The sequence below is a fragment of the Chanos chanos genome, chromosome 7 (assembly GCF_902362185.1).
Source record: "Chanos chanos chromosome 7, fChaCha1.1, whole genome shotgun sequence".
NCBI classification, from domain to species: domain Eukaryota; kingdom Metazoa; phylum Chordata; class Actinopteri; order Gonorynchiformes; family Chanidae; genus Chanos; species Chanos chanos.
Window position 1 is genome coordinate 31,786,617 of NC_044501.1, and position 27,679 is coordinate 31,814,295.

Below are 27,679 nucleotides of genomic sequence, written 5' to 3' on the forward strand. Positions count from 1 at the left end.
TCTTACTGTCAGTAGATTTCAACAGATGTTTCTATACATAGCTGGGGTTTTTTTTTTTTTTTCGAAAGAGGGAAAACAGAGCGGATCCAAAACGAGAGAGAATGAGACACCCCATCCACTTACGTGCCGATCCAACGGGGCCAACAATGCAGCCAAGTCGATACAATCAAAGGCCTATTTTTTTTTTCCATTGCATTCCACAAAAGCTTGTGTATGATCTGCGTCACTGATCCAGCGGGTCTAAATATTTTTAGAGCGTATTGATTTGATAGTGATGTGTATTCCGGGCAGCGCTAAAACAGGATGCTCTGTATGTGTAGTCGTGGGGTGTGTGTGTGTGTGTGTGTGTGTGTATAGGAGACAGACAGAGAAGGAGAAAGAAGCAAGGGGACTCTAATTTCAGATACTTTGTTATTCACAGACAGAGATTTCTCAGACAGAATGTGGTTGCTTTTTATAATGTACCCCACCCTCTCCCACTCAACACACATTTAACCCAGCGGAACCTCTATATATCCACAACAAGGCTTTTTCGTCACGTAAGAGACTCGACGGATAAGGAAAAGGGAGTAGAGAGATTAGGAATTCCTCTTTTCTGGGAAGAGTAAAAATCTATATCTCTTCTTTCACCTCCTTTCACTTACTATCCTCAGGTTCTGGTATTTCAGTCAGTTCTGCGGTCGCATTCGTTTCAACGAGCATTGTGGAACTTTTGCGTTTGCTTTCGTAGAGCACCCAATAACACCACCCCCATTCACCCCCCGACGTGTGCGCAGCCACAAGCTAAACCACAGCAAACAACCTCCCGTATCACAACGCAACTGCATCTATTCATACCTCTCGCCCACTCCCCCCCCCCCACCCCTGAAATTTCGTTAAATGTTGCAAATGGATGCTTTAAGAAATTGATTTTTTTTTTTTTTTTGCTTTAGTTAATCTATGAGTGCCTTTTAATGAAACTATGGGGAATTAGCACTATCAGACATTAAAATGCATAAATAATGGATTAACATCCTGAATTCATTACAAGTCGATGGCTAAGCTCCATTGGAGGCCACTGAAAAACGTGCTGGCGTCGTGAGCTGGTGCCGTAATCTTTTCTGGAAATCGTCATCGCCTGATGCCACTGATAACTTTTTTTTGTTGATATGCATCAACACAGATAATAATGCCGTCGGCCAGCGATGTGCTGCAAATTAATTTTTTGAAGTCTGTCTGGATATGACAGTTATAATTACAAAATGACTTTGAGGAACAATTTGTTTGCTATATTAGTGTCTGTACAACAAAATGATAAGCTTTTAATCAAAACTGAATTTGCTCTTCAAGGGTGGACGGTCTCTTATTGGCTGCCTAAGAGTTATAATAATTACGGTGAAATTATTTTTAAAAAGTGAACTTTTTTGATAACATGGTAGACAAAGGGGAAAGGACTTAATCTCTTAAAATTCTCTAAACTGTAGTGGTATTTAATATATGCCAGTTGAATAATCAGGGCAATTTTTTATACACTTACTTTCTGGCAAATTCACATTAGTCAGAGATAAACTGCAGAGCAGGGCCACTTGAAGAGTCACACATGAGTCAAAGTTAGCCCATAATGCCATTTCATTGAGTTTGTCATGACTCCAGTGCCAAACATTGCCTGACAAACTGGTTTTAAACAGTGGTGTTTGGTTAAACACCACTGCATTACAAAACTGGCAGAGTTCAACTTTTATTAACAAAGATGAGAATAGAACAGTGTAAATGACCATGATGAAAGAGTTCAACGTTTGCTAGCATTAAGACACAGAACATGCTAGAACACGGGGAAGTGGCAAAATAATGAAACCACTTTTGTTCGTTGACAGATCAGTGAATGGGAGAAGACTCCGCGATACAGCTAAAACGTACATCAACAGCATGAGCGGCAGATGAGAACTATCAAACTGACAAAAAAAATAATACTTATAAAAAAGTTCTAATAAAAAATCATGAAGTCTGTTTGCTCCAGATTTTTTTTTGCCCAATGTCAATTAAACAAAGTCAGATTCCTTTGCATTGACGGATCTATTTTATTTACTTAGTTTGGCCTGTGACCCACCTCTCAATTTCATTTTGAGCCGAACAAGCCAAATAACTCTGGCACGATGTGTAATAGAACGAGACAGACTCGTATTATCTACGAAAGCCAAAAAACAAACAAACAAACAAACAAAATCTTGTTTACGCTTGTGTCGGTTTACACAGCTTCAGCGGAACATTTACCCTTATTGAGAAGCATGAGGCATAAATGTACTTTGTCCTTCAGCACACAAAACATACACAGGAGATAAAAGACAGATCAGCTGACACACTTGGCTGGTTCTTTTGTACTGAGTCCTGATCCATCTGATGCCAACATCCATACAGGCCCTGACAATGAACGGCGGTGTGTGAATGCAAAGAGACGTTGCAGACAAGACGTGTTTCTCTGGTCATCTGGAGTTAAGACACTTCTCGGTGAAAAGCTTTATCACTTGGGATTGCCAAGGTGAATCCTTTGATCTCAGAATGCGTGAAGATCACTGTTATTAGCGTTTCTGGTACTGTATCTCTAAGCGTGACATGTCTTAAAGGAAAACGTTGTAGGTTTTCGCCCCCTTTTGTTCGGTCGGCTGAGGCAGACCTTGACTACAACTTGTGCTCTTTGAGTTTGAAGACCATAAATGTGGTCTACAAATACCTGGCTTAACGTGGGCATCTATGTAGTGCTAAAGGACGCCTCTAGACACACCGTGGTCTCTAAGCTGCCTGTTGTCTCTGTGTTGAAAGTGTATCACTCTATTCATGTAGGGCATTTCTCCAACAATATCCAGATATAACCTGTCACCAGAGTGACAGTTTATCTGACATTTCTTCTGAAAGATAAGCTCCTGTCTATTTAACAGGTAAATGATCAGAGAGAGGGGGACCTGGAAGAACAAACCCGGCTCTAAATTCACAGAGGCAAACATTAATGTAGCACAGAGTGTCAGGGAGATATTCCATTCCTGAATCCCCAAAGGAGCCCCTTCCATCAGACCATCGCTGGTTGTAAAACGGAGGATTGTAATGTTTCAGAGCCTTTGGGGCTTATTAGGAAACATAAAAGCTGTATAGTACCTTCATTCTTATTCTTCATAAATGGTTGAAGTTTCTTTTCTTTTTTTTTTTTAGGTCCCCCTTTCTTTCCTGGAGAATGAGCTTAATCTGGTATTCATACCACATGGTTGATATGCAAAACGGATCTTGTCTGAGAATATATTTCTGTACAACTTTTTTTTTTTTTAATTCTGGTTGAGGAGCTTTGTGAGACAAAAACCAGAGCTCAAGTTACAAGAACATAACATGACAACTGTTTGAAACAGTGGTTGCCAAAATTCCGCTCCACCAGATGTATCTTCCTGGCTTTTTTTTTTTTTTCTCGGTCTGAAAGCCACACACCGCTAGTCACAGTAATCAAAGATATACATTGGCTGAATCACAAACATAATTCTGCAAAGAGATCAGACCTCTAGAGGGACTGCTGATAACCACTGATTTACATTAAAACTGGGTGTACTTCATGCTGCTAAGGAAATACAGTGCTGCTGTTTTTGTGCGTTAAGAGGTAAACATACATTTTCCCATTACTTACTTTTTGCTCTGGATTTCCAAAGGCTTTGAATGGGGGAAGAACACTGCCTTTACAGGAACAATCACTGCAATCTAGTTTGCCGTTTCACATAGAGGATCTGTAGTTCAAAACAAATCTGTCAGTAAGAACCTATATTAGCTTATATGCTCTATAGAACACACAGAGGCTAAACCGACGTCGTCAGTTGAAAACTCCTGCATTCTGAATGCTATTTGATCGTAAATTTCATGCCTATCTGTATATAGTCTGTATACTTGTGTGTAGGTGTGTGTTATTTGTGACAAGGTGTTTTATTTGTTCGGTGCATCCAGTATGTGAGGTGAAATTTTCATTGGTTTTGCTAGGACATTTTCTTTTTCACAGCAGTGACACTATTGATGCTCTGTACTCATAGTTTCCCCCTGGCAGGAAATGATTTGTAATCCTTAAAAAGTGACAGAACGCAATGCATCCCTGCACACGGACTCTGGCGTTCCGACTTTTCCAAGTAGGTCATGGCGAATCAGCAGCGCCTAAAATAATAACGAAAGCTGTGCCCTCACCCACCAACCCCCCAACCCCCCCTTTCCTCCAGTCTAGAAGAATATTTCTGTCAATTCGGTATTGATATCACTTATATACATTTTAATCATGCTAAAGCTACAGGTTTGTTTTTCAGTTAGGTACGTTTACGTTGTTAAAAAGCCTGATACACATTGTGGGTACTTTCAAAGATCAGGTTGGTTTAAAACTCAACCGGCTTTTGCTGGGAGACAAAAGAGTTTTTTTGTGTGCAGAGCCGGTAGACTTTTAAAAGTGCGACACTGATGTTTTCCCAGAGCAGGGAAATGGCTCTCAGCGTCATTGGCCAAAGTGGACTGGATCTGAGCAACAACAGCGGCACTCAGCCCAGCACCATTGTGTGAATCCCAGTGTTGCTGCCCTGGCCTTGCCTGTATACCAGGAATGTAAGGTAAGCACAATGTCCAGAGACCGCGCGTCATGCACAGTTAATGTCTCTCCTGTCTGAATGATTAACGCTAGCCGTTTTCCGCTCCCGATAGAGCCCCCCAAAAAAACGTCGTTGCCCCGTCTCCCCAGCCCGATGCTCTTGAGGACTTGAGTAAAAATAGCCATCTTCACTCCGCGCTAGGCTTTGTTCTGCTTTGCTGTGAGAACACATGCCTTCCTTCTGCACAGTGACGCATCATCATTAAGCAGTCACATGTTAGGAATGGACGGAACAGTCTCTCATGTTTAGGAATTATTTCATACACCAGTGCTGAATAAAATGATCTTTTGGGATTTATGTCATATTTCATGCCGATGTGCTAGTGACTTTGATAAACAACATTTGTGAGTTATATTAAATTCGGATGTCAATAGACTCTTTGTTCACATAGGCACATCGTTTCTTCAGGAGAGCGACACACACAAAACCTGCTTACTCAACTTTGATGGCCAGGGCACAGAAGATGAGCGAAATTAAAAGTATTAATAGACGTTTAATAAACTAAACAACCCTCATGTGGGAAATACTCGTTTTTTCCACTGGCCAAGCAGTGAATACAAAAAAGACCCAATACGTTACTTTTGGTTTAGTCAGGCAATACCTTGCAGTGGCTTTAGAATGTATCTATGCAATTATTCTTTAACTCTTTTGGAAATGCAGTGGGGTGGGGCGATAAAAAACAGTTTGAGGGCGATTAATTTTCCTAATAAAGTGTGGAAAATGCAAGGCCTTGTCCTGTGAGCATAAGACAGTGGGGGAGTGTTGTGCTTAAATGGGAGACAGCTCTGTCCTTCACAGTGTCTGCGCTGCTTGGGAACGGCATTCACGTCTAATGCTAATTTGAATGACACCAGTGAAAATCTTGGCTCGCTTTCAAGTGGTTAGATTTGGGTTGGCCCGACGACCTTCTCCGAGAGAACATAGAAAACTTCTTCGCTCGATATGTCACCGTCGCTATAGTAATAGAGAAGGACAAAGAGAGCTGATATAATAATTTTCATTTTCCGTCTAGAAAGTCAGATGCTACTATGAAATATTCAAAGGGAAACAAATACCCTTTGGTTTAGGTATAGAGTTCACATTGAACTGACATTATTGTGGAAAGTTTATAAGTAAGACATAAATTTTATTTTATTTGGACAAAATGCTGAAAATGTACAGAAAATAATGAACAATACATTCTTTATTTCATAGGGAATTTCGAGTTCTCATCAAACATCTGCTACTGCTATTGAATGATGAAATTCCATGTGCTAATTTGTAACTAATATACAAATTATTCGAAAGGCTTTTTTTAAAAAAAACTTTTTGCTCCTTAATTATTTCTTTTAAATTCTGAAAGCAATGCTTTAAAAGCCTCATCATACATTATGTCTTGTCTTCGGGCCACATTTCATCTTTACATTGTCCCTCTAAACAAACAACTTATTTTTCTTCCCACATGATAAATCCATAGCAAACTAATGCTCTGCAGAGGTACCAAATTATTTTCCAATCATAATTACACCGAGTGAAGTTTCAAGCAAATTAGCCCTTTAGTTGAAGTTGAAACAAAGTGTTAAAATGGGGTTAATTGAATTTTAAGCCTTGTCACAGAAGATTACCAAGCCCATGAAACACGACTTTAATTATGTTATTACCATGTGGATTAAGGCATAAAGTATTTTAATAAGTAATTATGGTCTAACTGTCTGCGTAAAGTAATGGAAGTTTGGAGACATTGGTTTCAGTTTACATTTTTAGCATTCTCAACATTAAGCCAAGATATGATGTTCTCAAATATAGAAACACAATTACGCACATAGTCTCTGATGTTTTTCTTAGGCTACAGTAATAATTTAAAATGTATTCCTATTATCTGTGTTTGAAAATATGGACTTTGATTATCATCAATAAGACTGGACTGAAATATCTACATTCCCAACTTAAAAAAACAAAACCAAAAACCCTAAAATAAACCATTACCAAGGTCCTGGTACATGTTTATAGTCACACAAGCGACAAATAAGCGTTTCTGTGTAGTATGTTCCTCTTGCTATTTTCTCTATGGCAAGAGTCATCACGGCATAAAAACCATCTCAAGTAAAGAAGGTGTCAACGGTTTAGGTTACAAAACTGTAAACAGTCAGAACAATTTAAGTTATTTTTGGCACAAGGTCTATTTAGCTGAGTGACTCAATATATCCTCACATTAGGCTGAATACAGACAGCAACCCGTCGCCTGAAAGTGGATATGAACCCATTTGGCTTCTCACTGCCTGTCATTAAACCGATGTGAGTCTCCAATATTACTTTAATGAGTATTGATGACAGTTGATAATTACCAAATTACTGATGATATGGCATGCCTTCGCACCATTACATTTGCATGTATTATTCAAAGAGAGTGTGACAAGCTCACACCCTAATTATACTGTTAAAATGCTACATTGCCCTAGCCTGTAAACCAACAGACAGCTATGTCATCTTTCTCTCTATCTGTTTCTCTCTCTCTCCCTCCCTCCTTTTCATTCTGCACTTCTTTATCAATCCCCTTCTTTCCGTATCTCTCCCATCACTCCCCCTCAATCCTCCTATCTTTCACTCACTGTGTTTTTTTCCCTCCCTCTCTCTCTCTCTCCCCGTCTCTCTCAGGTGAAACACTGACAAAAAAAAGAACATCTTGTCCACTTCCCTCAGTCCTAACAAACTCTGTCAGTCGGCCGTCCCCACGGTCACCTCAGTCGCCATGACTACTTGTCTTTCTGCTGACGTCCCCAGTGCACGGGGGGGAGACTTGCCAGGCGCAGCATTCTGAAAGGCCTGCCGTGGCCCCGGGCCGTGGCCACACGCGCGCACGCTCTCCATTCTCGGGACGTTCTGCTGAGCGTCCCACGACACAATCACAGGAGATCCACCCTTCAGAGGCCACCGGGTCACCCCCCCCCCCCCTCCCCCCCTCCACCCACACCCACACCCACGCGTGTCCACCTATTTGATCCTCACTTTGTTTGTCAATACCCCCCCCCCCCCCATCACCACCAACAAACACACACCCACAATCCTCCATCCACCCCCCACCTCCCCACTTCTCCACTCCCAACCCAACACACCCCACAAAAGTCATTTGTGATGTTCTAATTAATACACGCATCTTTCGGCGCACTTGAGGTAATTAGCGCCACGCTTTGCCGGCGACGTGAACCAGATGGTGATTGAGAATAGAAGGATGAGTTGCTCAATCAGCCGCCATTTGTCTGGAGCCATTAATTATCGAGCGAAGTATTCGGTCCCCAAAGTTGATACTTTGGGAGAAGAAGAATATCGTCCTTCTGTTGCTCATTACTTTTTAAAGTGTTGAAATGCCAGACAGCTGATAGGAAAGACGGGGATGTGTGATTGTTGTGGTTTGAGTCACGACCATCCGGTGTGAGCGGTGGCGCTCTGTAAGCCGTTGGCTGTGAACGATGCAGATTCCTTTTTTTTTTCTTTTTGTTTTTTCGAGGTGAGTCCCTCAGTGAGGTTGATGTTCCATCTCAGCTTTAGCCGCATACTTCAGCTGGGTCTAACGAGACAAATCCTGAGTAGTCTTTTTTTGCGATATTTTTTTTTTTTTTTTTTGTCTTCTACCAAACCTTCAAAAAATAAGTCTCGACTCGAAAATACTTGACTGGGCTCCTCTTTTTTTTTCCCTTTCCTCCATTGTTTTGTACATAGCTTTCCCCTTCTCCGTGTTTCTTTTGACTCTTTATTACTTGATGCTTCAAGGTTCCACAAGCCGTTAGCCTTTTGCGTTTTATTCAAGCTGACAGATTTGCGAGTCATCATGTTATGCTAACAGCCAAAGGTTACTTCCACCAGTGTTGGCTGGACTGGCAGTTGTCAAGCTACACGGGGTAGAGTGCTCAGATACTGCCCAGAGACAATGGAGTCCTGCAAGGCTTATCAAATCTTCTAAAAATAAACAGAGAGATAGAGAGAGAGAGAGAGAGAAAGAGAGACAGGGCAGGGGGATGGTGTCCCATGTCCCTAACACCCAGAAATAACATGTTGGACTGAGTTCCAGAGTCCTGAGACCTGACAAGTGGCCGTAAGATATTATTTTGTAATCACAAACAGTCAGAGTAATCCTGCTTTGCTGGCACACTCTAATCCTGGGTTTTTGAACCATTCACACTGCCTACTCCGTATTAGCACCCTCCAGATTGAATGTTTGAACATACAGCGGTGCGAGTGTTCTCATCCATACTTACAAGGCACTGAGGAAGGACCCCAAAAAACATGCACTCATATCTGTTAACGATTACCATTGAAGAAAATTCAAAGCACTTGTCTGTAGTGCTGTAATAAAACAAACAACAAAGCTTCTTTTTTTTTTTTTTAATCAGTTATCACTTATTTATTTATTAATTTTGTGTCAATAGATGGTGCAGTTGGACTACACCCTGTGATTTCATACTAAGAGTTGTCCAAATCAACTGCCACACTGTAGTTGTTTACTACACTAACGCACCTTTGAAGGTAACTGTGTTGTAGAAGATGAACACTTCATATAAAGGCAAGAGAAAGCCAAACCTGGTAGGTATCACATGCCAAAAGCAATCTGTTCAGTATTCACCAAACGAATGATGTAGGAACCATTCAATAAAGAATAAGGAGTGGACATTCCATCATGCAAAAAGAAGTAGTGGGGTAAGCAAGAGGGATCTCCAGTTTCCAGTTTGATTGTGTGTGAAAAGGGCACGCTGAGAGAGATCTCCTGCAGCAGGGAAGGTGGCTGAGCCAAAATGAAAGGCTCCACTCTATCCTCTGAGGCTAAACGTCCACATTAATAAAATAAAATAAAACACACACACACACACACACACACACACAATCAGATCCCCAGACTTAAAGTTTAATGTGCTTTCCTCCCATATTTCTCCAAGCAGAGAAAAGGTTACACACTCTTGCACAGAGATTTGCTATGGAGATGAATAGTAATGACTGGCTATTACACATCAATGGCCCAATCAGATGTAGCCTGCTACTGTGCTACTGTTAATGCTTTAGCACAAGCATGAGAGCTTCGATTTGTTGTTTGTTCATTTGCTTTGTTTGTAAGGTTTCTCAACTAAAACAGTCACTGGAATATCATTGGTTACTCTCTAGTTTTATGCAAAGTTGACATAAAACGCTGGGTTTTTGCTGAAAATAAGTGACTCTGTTAAAAGGTAATATAAATCAATACAGCTTCCTTGTGTCTCAACCTATTAGTTAAGTTCCTGGGTGTCATCTGTATGCATCAAACGCTCGGTGGTTAAGAAATATAGATTACGAAAATTAGACAAAAGAGAGAAAAGAGAGAAGAAAAGCATAGAAGAGTTCACCAGGACATTTCTTTGAAACACATTTTCCCTTTATTGGCATGGTGAGGCTGATGAGAATTGCACATAGAAAATAAAATTCACGAGAAAGATACAATAGGTAGAACCACAAAGGCATTGGTAAAGACTTGGCAGAAGGCAACATGGATCAGACACAAAAAGGTAACAACCAACACAAATTTCCCCTTTCCCCCTTTATTTTCATGTCTCTCTCTCGCTCTCTCTCTCTCTCTATCTCACACACACACACACACACACACACACAAACACACATAGCACACATATTTTGTCCTTTCCCAAAGAAACATAATCACCTACAAACGTCAAAAGCAGTGGCATATTCCTTAGTAGTCCACATTAGTAAAAACATCCGCCACACAGTGGAAAATCCCACTCATATGTTATAATATATTGCTACTCTAGGCAATTTACAAAGCAGATTTTATACTACAATGATTAAAGCCACATCTATCAAACGGGACGTGACACCGTTACCCAGGCTCTGCGCAAAAAGTAAAAATACATACCCATGGGTACACTGCCACCCCCCCCCCCCACACCTCCCCCCACCCAAACCCCAACCACTTCTCCCTCTCTGCTTTTTGCCTCTTTGCATTGTGAACATAGGCAGCTTCTTCAGTGCGGTCATACTTCACGAAAGGCGTTACGTCGTAAGCAAAATTTTATAGGAATAGATGGAGGGCTCATCTGAAAGATGAATTGGGTTTTCTCATTACTTGGTTCTCACTATAAACGGGATGTTAATTGAATCAGAAATGGCAAGGTTAGCTTTCGTGTCCCAGTGAAAGGTGCTGGGATATCTGAGCGCTTTATGAAATTCAATGCAGAGCAGTAGCAAATGCATACAGTACATAGATGTGGTATCCATGTGGTAACCATACTGTCCCCATTTATAGTTAGCTTGTCTTACATATTTACATATTCGTTATTTTGGAAGTGTTTTGTCAACGTTTTCATTTGTTCATTTTGAACTAAGCTATATTCTGGAGAATACTTCATGAATTTGCATATTTTGGACATTACCACAGACGCATACACACACACACACACACACACACACACACACAAAAACACACTTATGCAAAGAGGCAAAGGATAGAAAAGCATTCTTATAAACCAGTATGATCAGGTGAGCTGTACTAAAACAGTGGAATGAATTCCCCACTTCTAGACAGAGGCTGGGCAACGTGTCGGGTCGAAAACCACACAACACTATAAGAGCTAAAATACAGCTTTGAAAAATAATTTATTGCTTTGTTTTTTTTTTCCCCTCCTTTCATTATTACTATTTATTCTTTTGTAATTATTGTGAATAATATCAAGATTATTATATATATATTTTACATCAAATACAAGATTTTAAAAATTCAGGAAAGAAAAATTGTAAACTTTAGTTTGGCATTCACATAATCAAGCGTGTGTGGAGCTACTAGACAGAATTATCATGGTACAACAAAATACCTGCAAAATTATTTTATTGCTTCATGTGTCTTAGAAAACCAAAGAAAGTGGAAAAAAGTATTTTCTTATGGCTGAAAAATTGCTTGATTTTTTTTTTGGAAAAAGAAATAACTTGAGCTAAGAGCAGCAAAGTTCTAGATGGTTCTATTGGTTCTGAGATCATATGAATGTTTTTGATTGTTTCTGAAAGGCATAGAAAAATGATATTTCTATAGAGCATTTATCTGTTGTACATCTTCCTCATTGATTGTTAAATAACAAATCAAAATAACAATATAAATAGAAAAATTTGTAAGGCGCACCAAAAGAGTTAGCCGCCATAAATATTTTGATTAGAATATTGAAATAAATACATAAATAGGCATGAGTTACCTCATGTTTAAGGAAGAGCAATCTCATAGCGAAAGTGAATTATCAAAACAGGATCAATAAAAACCGTTAGTGTGCATACAGAAATTGAATAAACTGATTCCTCAGGGAACAACAAACAATAACAACAACAACAACAACAACAACAACAAAAAACATTTAAAAAAAAAAAAAAGATTTTGGGGCATCATATTATACAATCATTAACATAAAAACATTAAAATGTATTTCCTCTTAGGTTGTATGAGGAAAACACTGATTGATCTTTCAAAATCAGGTGAAACTATACATGGCTAACAATGCTTTTGTTCTTTTTTATCATGTTTTTTGTTTTTGTTTCTTTTTCAACAAAATAAATCTTTAAAAAAAAAACCAAACAAACAAAAAAAAAAACCCAAAACAAAACCATAGATCTGTTTGCGTGCTCCCCAAAAACGAGGAAACAAAACTCCATACACATTTTTACAATCATATCACGTCATCCTAACGTCATAAAGGTTACACATTATTGTAATAACTACAGATTGACATTCTCAATTAAGAAAATTTTGTCATCTTTAAAAAGGCTGCATTTTACAGTGCATAGCTGTAACAAATAAAGGACCTTGTCTGATATGTACACAAAATAAAAATATTCCATTTAATAATATCTGTAAATATGTGACTACATTCCCCCCCCCCCCAGCAAATGTAGACAACTTCATCTTGAGCATCCAAGATACGTACCCCCCCCCCAAAACAAAACAAAACAACAACAAAAAAAAAACCGCTTACCAGTAATGTAACACCACATCCAAACACCAGATTAAAAAAAAAAAAGAAAGAAAAGAAAAGAAAAGAAAAAAAAAGAAGAAAAAAAAACAACAACAACGACGACGATGATGACGACCGGTACGACACGAAAAGAAAAAAATCTGAACAAAGCTGCACTTTTTTTTTTTTTTCACCACTCAAAAAAAAGCGCTGAGGGTGATGTAGTGCGTGGAGAAATTCTCGTTAAGATTCCCGTTTCTTACAAAGCTTCCATTCAGCAGCACAGCACACACAAATCTGTGCACAAGTCTAAAGGTTCAGTAGCTTTCCCCCACAGGTAATGTCTCTCCTCAGCAGCTAGGTTCATGTAAACTTTGCTTTTTTTTATATATATATATATATATATATATATATATATACACATATATATATATATTTCTCTATATATATGTATATCTTTTTTTCCTCTATATATATATGTCTACTAATATATATATATATAGATTCTCTTCATACATAGAGTGTAAAACTTCTAGTAGTCTCATTGTCGTAGGACAGAAACATCAGTGAGGTATTCAGGAATCCCTCTCTCTGTAGCCAGAAGGTGAAGGCAGAGCTTGTTACCTTCTCAAACTGCACTGGGCCTCTCGCAACAAGCTGTCAAAATCCATGGAGTCGTACTTGCTTTTAGTGGAGGCTGGATCAAAGTCGTCTGAATGGGAGTCTGAAAAGAAAACAAAGATGTTGACGGATTTTCTTTTCTTTTCTTTTCTTTTCTTTTTTTTTTTTTTTTCCCCGCGTTGGGGTTTGATAGAGGATGAGGGCTGTCGGCGAATTCGGGATTTTTTTTTTTTTCTCTCTTTTTTCTTTCTTTTTTTTTTAAATGTGCCATTACTTCTTTTGTATCACAGCGGACGATGGAACTCTCATTCTCTCGTTAATTGGAATGGTGGAATTAATGAAACTGAGAAAAAATGATTTGATATTCATGCTACGGGGGGAGAGTTAAAGATTAGGTCCAAGCCAAACATAAAAGGCTGAAAAAGCCTGGTAGTGCTGGGCGGTATATCATAGTTCATTCAGAGTGTACCTACTTAGGGTTCACTTCCCCATCAAATCTGAATCCGAAGAGAATCAATGCCTTTTTTTCACACTGCATTTAATGAACCTCAGTCTTTGGTACAATGGACAACAGTCTTAAACAGTCCATCATTCAAATGAGAGGAGAAAAGCGAGAGAAAGAGCGAAAGCGGGAGCGAGAGAGAGGGAAAGCGCGAGAGAGAGAGAGAGCGAGAGAGAGGGAGGGAGAGAGAGAGAGACCACACCACCTCTGACACAGTTGAGGAGTAAAGAACCTGACCAGTTGCGAGGCGTATATTTTGATTGGTGGGGGTGATATTAAATATGGCTGTCTTATCTCTGGTGGCAGACAGCTTCACAAATGGGGCCCGCACGCGGGGGCGGCGGGGACGGCGGCGGCACACTCTGAACGCTTTGAGAAATGGGATTGGCCGTGGCAGCCAGGAGATGCCAGTCTTGATCTAACACTATGGCTAAAGGGAGGATTGTGTCACACTGAGCACCTTGAAGGATGAAAAATGCCCTCGCACACTACTTAGAACTAATGGACAGTGTCTTGGAAAACAACGAGAAAAGAAGACGAGGAGGAAGAGGAAGAAGAAGAGGAAGGAGAGGCCCCCAGGACTGAGAGGAGAGGGTGGTGGAAGCAAGCTGTGGTGTGGAATAATTCAAGTCGATCTTTTTTTTTTTTCCTCATTACTTTTTATTTATTTATTTATTTATCAACCTGGACCTGAGGTATGCAGCTAAGGCTAAACTCGACGTGAAAATTCATCCCGCATAAGTGACGGAAACAGAAAAAAACCAAACAAAACAAAAAAAAAAACGAAGGTCTTCTCGTTCATTTTGCGACGAGGCGAGAAATAGTTTCCCAAAAACATAGTACACCTATCTCGCTGCAAGGCCTTTGGATTAACAAAAAAATCTCTCCCGGGCGCAAGTTCTCGTAGATGTATGGTATCAACCATCTGGATATCTCTGGTCTCACCCTGAGTCTTTTGAAATATACAGTAATGTCCTCATTATTTGAAGAAAGTGCTCTCGTTCCCTCCCATTGACCCCCAGTGCCATCAGTGGTGCAGATAGGAATCATCACATGTCCTGCCATTACACATCCCTGACCTCACATTTTTGTGTGTGTGTGGGGGGGGTAAACGTGGAGTGGAAAATCGACTAACTATTGAAGTGTCTGCTTGCGCCCCCCCCACCCACCCCCTCCTTGTCCTCTCTCTATTATAAAAAGGGGGAGTAGAATGGTCCTCTGTTAGGCTGGAATGGACGGCATTCCATTTTACAGCATGTTAAGAGGTCGGCCCTCGGGATTATCTCTTTTCACTGTCCGTTTTTTTTTTTTTTCTTCTTCTCTCTGTCCCCCTCCTCTGCCCCCACACACAAAAGATGCATCCCTTTCAGATTGTCTATTCTTCAGCCCTCTTACCCATTACCCCCCCATTACAGGTACCGTGACCAGGAAACCTTGGCTTTTGACAATTTCCTACACAATTTGTCATATACTCCATCCCCTACCAGTCATATCAATCTGATTCTTCCGAGAGAATAACCTTTTTCTTTGTCTGTTATCCTAGGTGGGGGGGGGGGGGGGGGGGGGGGGGGGGGGCGCGTGTAGAGCACATGTATACACTAAGTGTGCTTTCTTTGAGATCGATTGGCTATCTTGTCTAGGAGACGTATGCTTTTAAATTGAAGGTCTTAAGGAAAACATTGCATAGGACTTTAAAAGCATTGCAAGAGAGAGACAGAGAGAGAGGCGGATAGTGATGAGGGGAGATGGGGGAGGCCAACAAAGAGAGAAGATGTGATACATCAAAAAAAGGAAACCAATAGAGAATCATACGACAAGACATAGATAGATAGGCAGACAGACAGATAGATAGATAGATAGATAGATAGATAGATAGACAGAGAGCAAGACTTCCTCACAGACAATGGAAAAAGAAAAAGAGAGCAAAAGGGGAAGATCATGGAAAAAAGAGCAACGGAGAAAGTGCATAAGATCATGACGGAGACAGGAGAAGAGCGGAGAGCAGAAAAAAACGACAAGCGAAAGAAGGGCGACAGAGAAGAAGAAAGCCAGAAGAAAGAAAGTGTGGAAGCAGAGAGAGACAGAGAGAGAGAGAGAGAGAGAGACGGAGTGGAGCTGCTTATTAGTCAATCAGACCTTGGCTGTCAGAGCCCCCTTCTTAGTCTCAGTGGGCCGAACAGCACTCAGTGTCACAGAGAGGTCCTACCGCTGCTCAACATCACAACAACTGGCAGCAGATGGAGCCCCGCTCGGGGACAGGAGGAGGCTGATGGGACTCAACCTTGCCCTCCTCCCCTTCTTTTCACCCCATTTTTACATTCGCTCTCTCTCTCTCTCTTCCAACCATCCCACCCCCCCCTTTTTTTTTTCCCCCCAACTGTCCCAGGAACCAACACATGAAAAATGCATAGGGCTATACAGTAGCAAACCCTAAGGGGCCTTTTGAAGGCTCTGTTTCACACAATCTCCTCTATATCCATAAAGTAACAAAGATGCATGCCATTAGTAATGGTGCATGTCCAGTACTTTTCAATATGCTGCTATATGGCAAACAGTGGATATACTTCTATAAAGAACCATGGTTCAATGCTCGATTTACAGATTGAGTTATCAGTGAACTACACTTGACCTCTCCAATGTTTTTAAGTCAGGATATGACCTCCAGGGAGTTATGCGAGAAGGCATATTCCTTTATTTGAAAGGCATCACTCAAGCTTTTCCTTCCTGGCTATTTATTTTCTTCTCCCTACTTTGAAAAGACGAGTCTGGTGTTTGTTAGTGACTTTAGGCGTTTTTGTGGTTGTCAGAACAAAAATAAAAAATAAAATGCACTTACCCAAGTCTGTGTAATTTGATTTGCAGAACTGCTTTTGTCCGCCGAAGCACAGCTCAAACTGAGGCTCGTTTGACCTGCGCAAGGTATGTCCGTTCTCAAGGGCGGCAAAAGCGTCACAAGTGTAGCGGTAGGTGATGAAGCCAAAATTGTCCCTGGGTCGAGAATAGAAAATGAAACGTCAGACCTCCCGAAGCGCGCGAGCGTCTTTTTTTTTTTTTTTTAAGTCGACGTTTTTACACCATATAAATGCAAAACTGAAATCAATAAACGGGGGGACTTCATGCTATTTTTTGGAGGGTTTTGGAGACAGAAATAGTATTGTATCCTATTTATATTCAAAGAGGTCCTGCTCTCTTTGGGAAGCCAGCCTGCTTGACACGTGGGTGACTGAGAGACCTTGGAGAAGGAAGCTTTGCCTTCTTTGCTAATCACTCGCCAGTGGGCAAGAGAAGCATAATTGAGTAGATTCGAAGGATTCTTTTTATTCCAAAGGAGGAAATTGACCCCCCTCCTGTACCATCAGACAGACAGACACACACACACACACGCACACTTACACACTGACCGTCGGCCTTACCCGTCGTGTCTCAGATTGATGGTGCACTCCTCTATCTCACCGAAGACTTCAAAGCGACGCTTGAGCTCGCTACGCGTGCTGTCAGAGCGAAGACGGCCCACGTACACCACCCGCCTCTCCTCCTGTTCGTTGAGAGAACGAGGGATACAACGATTACAAAAAGTCCCGTTTCTCTTTCTCTTTTTTTCTCTCTTTCTTTACCTACCTTCCTCCCCCTCTACTGACTTTAACCCTACGCACCAACACTTTGTTAACTCTATCAGAAGAAAATGGAGGAAGGAGATGAGTGACAAGAGTGAAGGCCGGTAGAAGACGTATCTTTGTCTCTTCGCATCCCCGTGGGAAACTGGACATAAAGTCGACTGAGACACCTTCAACTTCCTTTTTTTTGCACGACTACTAACATTTATTACCACTGGGTATCATTAAGAGGAATTAGCCAGAAGTTACAATTTGAAGCAGAACATAAAGAGAGAGTTTAAGGGCATTAACCAGCAGTTTTTGTTCCCATTACATCTTTCTGCCTGTTGGTATGAAGACTATTTTTAACTATGCGGTATGTATGTAGTTATAGTTCTTTAACGGAATGGTACCCACTGGATCCTTTCAATGGATCTAGAAATTTCCATTACTTACTGACAAATGCGTCTCGTGGTGGTCCACAAAAGTTGAAGGGGGCGTGTAGGAACTGAGTAAGCGTTTGGGGTTAAGGTTTTGACTGGTCATATCAATGTTAAAATAGAAGTCAACGTGTCACAAAAAGAATCGGATACAAATGAGACTATACGCTAAGCCCAACTGAATTTGTAAAGGTACATGGCTGGCCACAGGCAGAGCAAAAACATATTGTTCTTTGAAGCAAAACAAGGACAACGAGGTCAAAATGGGAAAAAAAAAAAAAAATAGGAGAACTTATAGACCCCATCAGGCTGAATATATGAATTTTGAAAAATTCAATTTTCTTCGCTAATCATAAAACACAGCAGACGCTCCAGGGCATTTTGTATTACTAACATTATTTATTTATTCATTCATTTTCTTGCCATTACCAGGCTATGTCTATTGAAACACACTTAAACTTATAATTCTGAACAACATCCGGAGGGTGCTAGTAATCGGTAACAATATACATATAAATCAATTGTCCCGCGCTTAACTAAAAGTTCAGCCCACACGTGATGCTGACAGCAAGACACAACATCGTTCATTCTCCTGATTAGGCGGAAAAAAAAAATTATAAATTCAGAAGAATGATTCATTTGGTGTTTTTCTTTTTTCTTGCTTGCGTTATTCTGTGAGACTCCATCACCATCATGTACAGTAGGAGACAAAAGTGTTTGCTGAATTGCTGGTTTAGTTGCTGACAGCTGATAAATGCAGCGCTTTTTAAGACGACACCCCGAGGCTGGCGTTTCATATGAAGCTTTCACATCCTCTGCCCCCCTCCCTCCTCCACCCCCACCCCGAAACCTCGCCTGACAGCCCAGCCTGCATTGGCCGTAATTGTCTCCCTGCCAAAAACGTACGGTAGGCCGAATCACGCATGCATTATTTGACATGTGCATTTATCAGTAAAGGGGGTGGGGGGGGGGGGGGGGGGGGGGGGGGGGGGGGGGGTGTTGGAAACCTGTCTTATTTCACACGTTGACCAGCCAGAGAAAGGCAAAAGGAAACAGAATAGATATTCATCTTCTGCAAGACTACATTTTAAACTGATAACCACACAAATCCTCTTTCCAAGCGACATATTTCTTTGCCTTTGATTTCTGTGGGGTTTTTTTGGTTTTTTTTTTCTTTCACTGGTTCGCCTGTCTAGTCGATAGCATTTAGCCCTTTTGGTGTGATTAATAGGATCTGACGCCATTCCGAGGCACTGTGGAGACATTAAAAATACACAACGGGGAGATAAAGAGGAAACGCGTGTAGCCTGAAAGATTCAAAGTTCTGGTTTGCATGAGCTTCCTCGCCTCAGAAGAGCACTGGGATGTTGCTGAGTTCAGGGTTGGCTCCCAGCGTAGTGCAATTCAGTGAGTGTGAGACATGAGCGTATAGCCTGAGCTAATGTGATTCCCCCAGTACGAACAACAGAGCCTTGCAAAACAAAGTACGCCACGAGCATACAAATGAAAGAAATAAAGCCGGAGATGCGCTCACTCACTATTGCTTTTTGCCGTTGCCTTTCCCGCTGTTCGGCCCTCTCACACTCCCGTTTCTCATAGTCCCGCCTGTATTCTTCCCGTTTCAGGCACTCGTGCTGGTATTCTTCATAGCTGTCATACCTGCAAAAAAAAAAAGACAAATCATGTCATGAGAAACAACAACAACAACAACAACAACAACAACAACAACAACAAAAGTTTGTCCATTGTCCTTGAGCACATCCTATATATTTAGCTTTAGCGGTGGGGTCAGGAAAGGGCTAAGCCACAGCGGACAGCGTCCCCCGTTTATCCGAACGCGAGAGACAAATAAACGCATTAATAAGACGTCTCATCACATAGCAGAAAAGGTTACGGTTCCCGTAGGAGGGGCTCATGGGATTAAGAGGGTGGGAAAATGCGCAGCTGCAGATGTCAGCACAACTTCACGTGCCATTACTTTCTGCTTAGTTTGACGTTCACGTCCAAAAAAGAGCAATTTCCAAAAAAAAAAAAAATCGCTCAACACCAAGCCATGTGGATAGAAATCTCAATCTGAACACTGACATGATTGAGGACTTGGTATAATACCATCATAGCCAAAGAGACTGTTCTTAATGTTATCAATACTGGCAAACTGAACCATATGTCCTAAAGAAAAAAAAAAAGTAAAAATGATTAGATCTTATCTCTTAATCCCACTGAAATCAAGTTTAGAAATAGCAGAGTGAAATTGTGTAAATTCATTATGTGAAATATAGTGGAATAAAAGTGGTTGAAAATCTTTCTGGTTCTCTTTGGCAAACACCTCAGTGAACTAAATCTCGCAGGTGAGTCTCGTTGTCTGAGTAAGAGCTAAAAGATGTGTCGTGCAAACACAAGCATAAAATGGTGGATGCATAACAGAAAAAAACAAACACAGCGATACAGCGGGGAAAGCATAAAAAAAAACCCCAAAAAACACGGCTTATTACCTGGGTCTCCGAGTGAAAAGTGAGCGGGACTGGAACTGAGAATGTGAGCGGGGACTCCTGGGAGTCCTGGACTTAAAAGTGCTTACATCCATGTAATGATGAGACCTGTACGACAAGAACAGCCAAAAAAATCAGGCATTAGTCATTTTACTCATACTCTAATGGTTTATATGACAAACCGCATGACAGCAATGACTGAAAATCAGCAAAGCTGGAAACACACACACTGGTGTATACTGTAACCCATCACACACCTACCACTCGTATTTCGTAAAGTCTTTGCTATATAACCTGCTTGTTTCATGTACTGTTACTAAGGAAGAAGGTTGAGGGGGTAAGTCTCGCCTCTAGAACACACACACACACACATGCATGCACACAACACACACACGCACAGACCACAGACACACGCCATATATATGTTGCATAAGGAAAATGTCCCATGACACTAAGGTGTTAGCTTTAGGTTGTGCCCCAAAGGTCAACATAGACCTTTGAGCCCTCAACTCTTAATAATTGATCTCCTGCAGAAAAGAAGGACTTAAATAATAGAGAGGGGAAGAAAAAGAGTTTTGTGTTTTAACTTTCCGTTTTTCCTGGTCACCAGATTGGATAGATCCTACAGATATTCTTCAACTGAATACAAATTTCTTTGGTCAAGTTTCTTAAAAAAAAAAAAAAAAAGGGAGAGGAACAAGAAAAAAAAAGTTTTCATCACTGATTTGAAAATGCCTCTAAGACTTGCGGCACACTCATTACTCCAACATCACAAAACCCGTGGCAGTTTCAGTCCATGGGGATTAACCTAAAACTCTTATGGGTTTGTAGGCTTATCACAACCGATCTGTTGCATTAAAGGGTTAAAACTGTCTGAATCTAGTGGCTATTATGACACACCATCTGTCGTAAATTGTACTGATTTGACATATCTTATGAATTATCAATATTACAAATCCGAAAGAGAGTGGGTGGAAAATGTAATAATGCTGACTGACCCCCTCAGCATCTTGCATAAACAGTCTTGAAGAACTCAAAATATATAATATAGGAACAACATATCTCTTTCTAGACAGTTCTCACATCACTTGAGTTGTCTGCAGCAATCAAAGGGAGCATCTGGAAATATGGAGCCTTGCAGGTGCTCTGTGATGATGGAACTCTCTTTTATGTGTCCAAGACTTATACTCACAGGGTTTGCCTCTCATTCTGGGGCATGGGAAGACTTAGACCAATGAGGAAAGCAAAAGGTACCAATAAAAAAAAAGAAAAAAAAAAATCTAAAGAGCACTACCAAACAGAGCTCCAGAGAAATTAATCTGAACTTCAAGCTTAAAGGATGAAAGACCTATCAACACGCTGACACATAAGGCTGTGATACAACTGTATTTGAGTAATAGAAGTTGACTGATGTGGGGGTTTTTTTCTTCCAAACGGTAAGGTCCTACTCGCATGCAGATTGCAGAGAGAGCGTGTCTTTGAGGCTCAATAAAAACAGGTTATAGACAGCTTCTCTCACATACTGTACCTAGCCTGTCACAAACAGTTTACGTCATACACTCTCTACTCACGATTTTCTTCCCCTATACAACCCAACCCCCAACATATAATGAACCTTGCTCCTCTCAGGATATGCAACGTCAGTAGCACCAGTGCAGGAGGCTTAGCTTAGAGATTCAGTCCCCAAGTTCATCTCCCCACAACAGCTCAGGGAGGATGTTTACTTGCATTAGCTATTCCCCACTGAGTTTCCAACATCCAGGAAACCACACGGTAAATGAGTCTGCAATACAGGATAGAAAGTGTTTGCCAAGACGTACCTGGAGGGGGAGAGGCTTTCCGGGGACTGGGAACGGGAGTATGGAGACCTGGAGAGGGATCTGCGTCTGTGGTGGGAGGAGGACCTGGAGCGCGATCGGGAGCGCGAGATGGAGCGGGGCCAGCGGTGTTGTGGTGAGAGCAAGGAGGAGGAGGAAGGGGGTGAGATGGAGCTTCTTGAAGGAGAACAGCTGGATGGGGAGCAGGATGGCGAACTGTCGAAGAGCAGCTCCAGGGGAGTCCCTTCCCAGGAGCAAAGCAGGCGCTCGCGGCCCACTTCCAGATCCTCAAAATCAGGCAGGCCTGGGTGCACATAGTCCGGGAACTGGCAGTAATACTCATCTCCAGAGTCACCCTCTTCCAGTGGTTGAGGCCCATTACGCTCCACTTCCTCACTGAAAAAAGCTTGTTGAGGGTGGCCAAAATGTTTGTTCAGCTCATCTCGGATCTCCTGGTCTCGGAGCAGTTTCCTGCCGACAGAGTTGCAATCTGCTGAGGTTCTGGCACCCAAAGAGGGGTTGTGGCCCTGCTCCTGGGCCTGCATGTCAGTCTCCTGAGCTGCAGGGCAATGTCCCTGCAGCTGCCTGGCTAAAGAGGAAGACGTGGTGGTGGTGGTGGTGGTGGTGATGGTGATGGTGGAAGACAAAGAAGATGTGGAAGAGGAGGACGAGGAGGAGGAGGAGGAGGAGGAGGATGGTAGGGCTAAGTCTTTACATTCTGCATGTCGGCTCTCTGTCGGCCCAGTTGCCATTGCCATAGTGTTGTCTCGTTTTGTGCTTGTTGCCTGGCAATAGTCGTGGTCGCCGAAGACACGGGGGGTTGACCGCGTGCTCCGACGCTCCTCCGAGCCCCCCAGGGGCAGGGCTGTAGTTGCCTTGCTCAGCTGGGCATACAGCTCAGTTTGCTCGGGGCCCCTCCTGGTGGGGCCGCCGGCCAGCTGAGGGCAGGGTCCCCCGTCACCCATTCTGGCCCTCTTGCTCGTCAGGGCCGAGGAGGAGCATGAAGACAGCTTTGTTTTGAGTGATACTTTGAAAGGATTCTCTTGACTGGCTTTGTGAGGAGGCGTGGTAGGTGGTGTCAGACCTGAGTGACAGAGGAGAGCAACAATAAAAAAAACAGTGTAAATTTATTACGTGCATCCCTTCACCTTCCCTCTCCTCTCAAGTCTGTTTATAGACAGCAGACACATAGATTGGCTTGATTAAAACATTCCTTTTCGTTCATCCCTAATCCTGATCTGCATTTTACGGGAACCTTGGCACATTAATGTAATGCCTCATGTAACTTAATATGCTGTTGTGACTTATCCACTCCCCCTCTTTTTCTGACCTTGGAAAATCCCTGTTCCAGAGAAATCAAGTATCTGGCTCACAAAACCATAATCAGAAACAGTCACATCAAAAAGATATAGAGGACAGTCCTCAACCATGAACTATGTATATATTAAAAGTAAAAAAAACAAAAAAACAAACAAACATAAAAGCAGACTGGTCTTAAGCCTCAGCTAAGAACCTAGCTAGACATCTCAGGAGCTGTTCTGCTGCATCTTTGGATTGGGCATTTAAACATACACATGTGAAACTATGTGCCACAGGACTCGAAAGCAGAGAAACTGTTGGGGAATGTATTATCATTCTCCCCTTCACTCTTCTTGTGAACCCCAGCCACCCTGACAGATTTATGTGGCGACAGACGGCAGTTATACGAGAAGTCCTGAGATGGGCCGCTTTATGGCATTGTTAATGCACTCACACAAACAACTGAAGGTAGTCCCTCTCTCTCTCTCTGCCTCATCCTACATGCCTATTTCAAACTCTTTTCTTCCGTTCTGTGTTTCTCTCCAACAGATTCACAGTACCATATTCCTTTAAAAAAACTAATCTTTTCTTCTGTCACTGTTTCTGAAGAGCACCTCTTTTAGCAAATCACATCAAATGACAGCCACTGGCAATATTCTGTTTGTTAAAAATAATAATAAAATAAAAAATGACAACCAACATGTGTTTGAGGCTGCTGTCTGAATGTAACCGCTGTTACGAATTTGAAAAAAAAAAAATCCCTATGTATTATCTACACAGCCATATCTTACTGTCTCTCCAATCTTTTTTTTTTTTTTTTCTCTGACACAGTACTGAGAGAGAGGTACAAGGCTGATGCAGTGTTTTAGACTGCCAGGTCTCTGCTATATTTATCATTATACCAATGCAATGAGCTATGAAAAGGAAGGGAGGGTTTGGGGAGGGGGTGACCCGTTGCCAAAGGAACTTCTGTTGCGCCAGTGAAACGCCATCTGGGCAAAACAATGCGCACAGGGTCGTAAACTAAGGGCCATTAGTGCCTGCGGAATAAATCAGAGTTAGATAAATATAGGCTGCTCAGTCAAAACTGGCCGTGATGGATGCACACAGAAACAAAACACTAATCATATAGCCCTGGGTTTTCTCATCTGTTTCCGTCTACTGGGTGTAAATTACGAAGGGACCTCCAAACAAATTACTACCTAAAGCTTACCGAGCCGATCCCTGGTAGTAATCTCAAAAAGCTATGTGAACAGCAACACACGGATTGACCCAGTCCCATAAGACATCATAATTGAAGACACTACCGACCCATCGTAAATCTATTAGTGGAGGAGGATTAAGCAGTCACATTTAATCTAGTGCTTTTCTGAAAGTTGTTGGTTTTCAGAAGTATGACAAACAAGTCATCTTTTCTACAGCAAGAATTTAGGCTTCGCCTGTAGCTAATGTGACTGTAGTGATTGCCACAAAAAATGAATTTAACTTAAAATAAATTTAACAGTTATTAATTCAACAGCCAGCTCTTGCTACTGGAACAGAGACTGCTGTACAACTACAACAAAACTGAAAAAAAAACAAACAAACCAAAACTATATATGTATATATGTGTGTGTGTGTGTGTGTGTGTGAGTACATATGTATGTATGTATGTATGTATGTATGTATGTATGTATGTATGTGTGTGTGTGTGTGTGTGTGTGTATATATATATATATATATATATATACACACATACATACATACATATACATACACATACACATACACATACATACATACATACACACACATACACACACACACACACATATATATATGTATATATATATATATATATATATATGCTAGGAGTGGAAGGATTCACCGATACGAATCGGAAACCGGTTTTAACATTACAGATGCGTCCGCAGCAATAGGCGGACCCCTGGATCGATTTAAATGAACCACGGACTGGTCGACAGCCCGATTCTAAAGTTACGAATCGACTGAAGCTTTGCTGCTAATTCTACTTTAGTATATACTAAGTTGTTGCGGAAGATTCACTGATCTAACGTTACAAGTCATCTTACTTTCAGAATAATTATGACCCCCTGTCATTCGCTAATAAATCTGCACAGCGTCTCGCGTCGACCTTTTACCTTCTACGAGAGTAACGTTTGTTGCTTGCGAGGTAAAAACAAGGACAACACGTCTGACAACGCCGACACAGTTTACAGCGCCCTATCAAATCTGAAATCTAAAGTTTGGAAGACATTTGGATCTTATAAGAAAGAAGGAAAATTGGACAAAAGTTGGCCATTTGTAAGGTATGTAGATCAGCAATTAAGCAAAGTGGTAGCACGACAAATCTTACCACTCACCTGGTGAGACGGCATGGTGAAACTTATGCGGTCGACAAGGGATCTGTGGATGCTAGTACAGCTAGCACAAGGAAGAACACGCAGTAGAAAGACACGGATATTAAACACTTTCTCCAGCCATAACTTGGCCACAACTCGGCAAGGTCTAAGGTAATCAAGGCATCTATAGCCCAATTTATTGCTAAGGACTCAAAATGTTTGTTCATACAATCAGTCTTTTTGGTCTATGTCTATTGCGAAAGTAATAAATGACAATGACAATTCCTAAATGAATCATGTGTCTTCCAATTTTTCCTATGCCATAAAGTAACAAAAATACTTGAGATTCCCTGGTCTTTTGTGTAATATATCTATTTGAAGGTAAGAAATGTTTTTAAAAAAAATTATAATGGAAAATGAAGGTCTATATTAAACAAATTTTAAGTATCAGATTGCATTGGATCGAATCGCGCCGAATCGAATCACACCGAATCGTTCCGCATTAAAAGGTATTGTATTGTAGCCCCTGTATCTAATAAATAAATAAATACACACACACACACGTGTGTGTGTGTATTTATTTATTTATTTGTTTATGTATTTATGTATTTTATTTATTTATTTGTTTATGTATTTATTTATTTATTTGTTTATTTGTTTATGTGTGTGTGTGTGTGTGTATGTATATATATATATATATATGCTAAAAAACAAGAAGCCTACTTAAAACTTTGCAGTTCATTTCAGTTGGAAAATTCTGCTGTTCGTTTCAGTTGGAAGTTTACTGCTTGAAATTTTTCCTCTGGCAACACAAGGCCCTGTTATCAATTAATCAAATGCAGTTTTAATAGAAGTGGAATTCTATTTTAACTGGTTTGCCTTGGACGCATTAACTGTGCATGCAACAAGGTCAAGGTAAAGCAGAAATCATATGGGACCATAGAGACCTAATCCCTAACTAACAAAGCCAAACATCAAAGCGTTTGCCTCTCAGTAACATCTGATATCTTATTCTAAATCTGTACAAGTAAGGTGTGAGAGAGTGTGGAAATGTACTCCTGAGGAGTAGTAACACTGCGGTCACATACAGGCAAATTTACTTTGAGTTCGGGCATACAAATTAGCTCACAGTAAAAATAACTAGTAGTTAAACAAAAAAGAACAGCCACTGATTTCCAAGACTAATGATAAAACCTTTAAGGGTGACCTCTGTGCTCCTTTCATCCTTAAGTAAACAATGGGGTTAAATAGCATTTTTGACGAGGTCAAACAGAAGAGCTAAGCTGTGGGATACAGACTCCTAAAAACCTACTGGGAACCTGGTGCCTAAACAACTATAAACTAATCCCCACATGAGCAAATTCCTAAACAAAGTGTTACCTTGAGACTTGGGGGGGCTAGGTCAGATGTGCCTGTCGAGGGTCATTTTGTGCTGGTAAATGAATACCAAGTTGCCCATTCAGTCTGACACATTGTGAAAACAAAAGGGCAGCCATTTTGTTTTTATTGACTTGGAATGATTAATTTCTGCATGGGGAATACTGAAATAATTACCTGCATTCCTCACACAGAAGGGGGAGAGAGAGAGAGAGAGAGAGAGGGTAAAGAGCTGAAGCCTTGTTTAGCTCCACCTGACATTCACTTCCTTCAGGTTTAATTACCTTTTGCCTATAGTCTTCACCAACATCCTTAATTAATAAGTATATAACGGACAGAGGTGATGACAACAATAATAAAATCCTTTTCCATTGACCCCATTTGGCTAATGACATTCTACCCCATAAATATCGAAATTAACATTGGAAAATTACCTCAACGTCTCTAATCAAATTACAGACTGTCACTAAAAAAAGACACGGATGATATCGGAAAACCAAATTACGTGGCAAAACCAATTAAAACAATAATAATGCCACAACCACTTTGACGGCGACGCATTGGAGAGGCACAGAGCACAGTCAAAGAGCATTAAGACTTAAACGATGGGGAGACAAGA

General features: G+C 41.1%; 1 protein-coding gene across 3 annotated transcripts in view; it reads right to left on the bottom strand.

Annotated features, from left to right (window-relative positions):
* Positions 1-13,094: 13,094 nt before the first annotated feature.
* The window catches only part of ppargc1a (peroxisome proliferator-activated receptor gamma, coactivator 1 alpha), a 36,973-nt gene continuing 22,388 nt past the window's right edge, over positions 13,095-27,679 (bottom strand). The window contains exons 9-15 of one of the 3 annotated variants that reach the window (XM_030779675.1): positions 22,712-23,126; positions 22,046-22,627; positions 20,229-20,333; positions 19,275-19,395; positions 17,117-17,238; positions 16,540-16,691; positions 13,095-13,304 (exon numbers count right to left, since the gene is read on the bottom strand). In XM_030779675.1, the coding sequence (XP_030635535.1) occupies positions 13,201-13,304; positions 16,540-16,691; positions 17,117-17,238; positions 19,275-19,395; positions 20,229-20,333; positions 22,046-22,627; positions 22,712-23,126 (1,601 nt within the window). In that variant the 3' untranslated portion in view covers positions 13,095-13,200. Of the gene's footprint in view, positions 13,305-16,539; positions 16,692-17,116; positions 17,239-19,274; positions 19,396-20,228; positions 20,334-22,045; positions 23,127-27,679 lie in introns of all 3 variants that reach the window. The other 2 variants (XM_030779674.1, XM_030779673.1) reach the window with 2 other exon arrangements.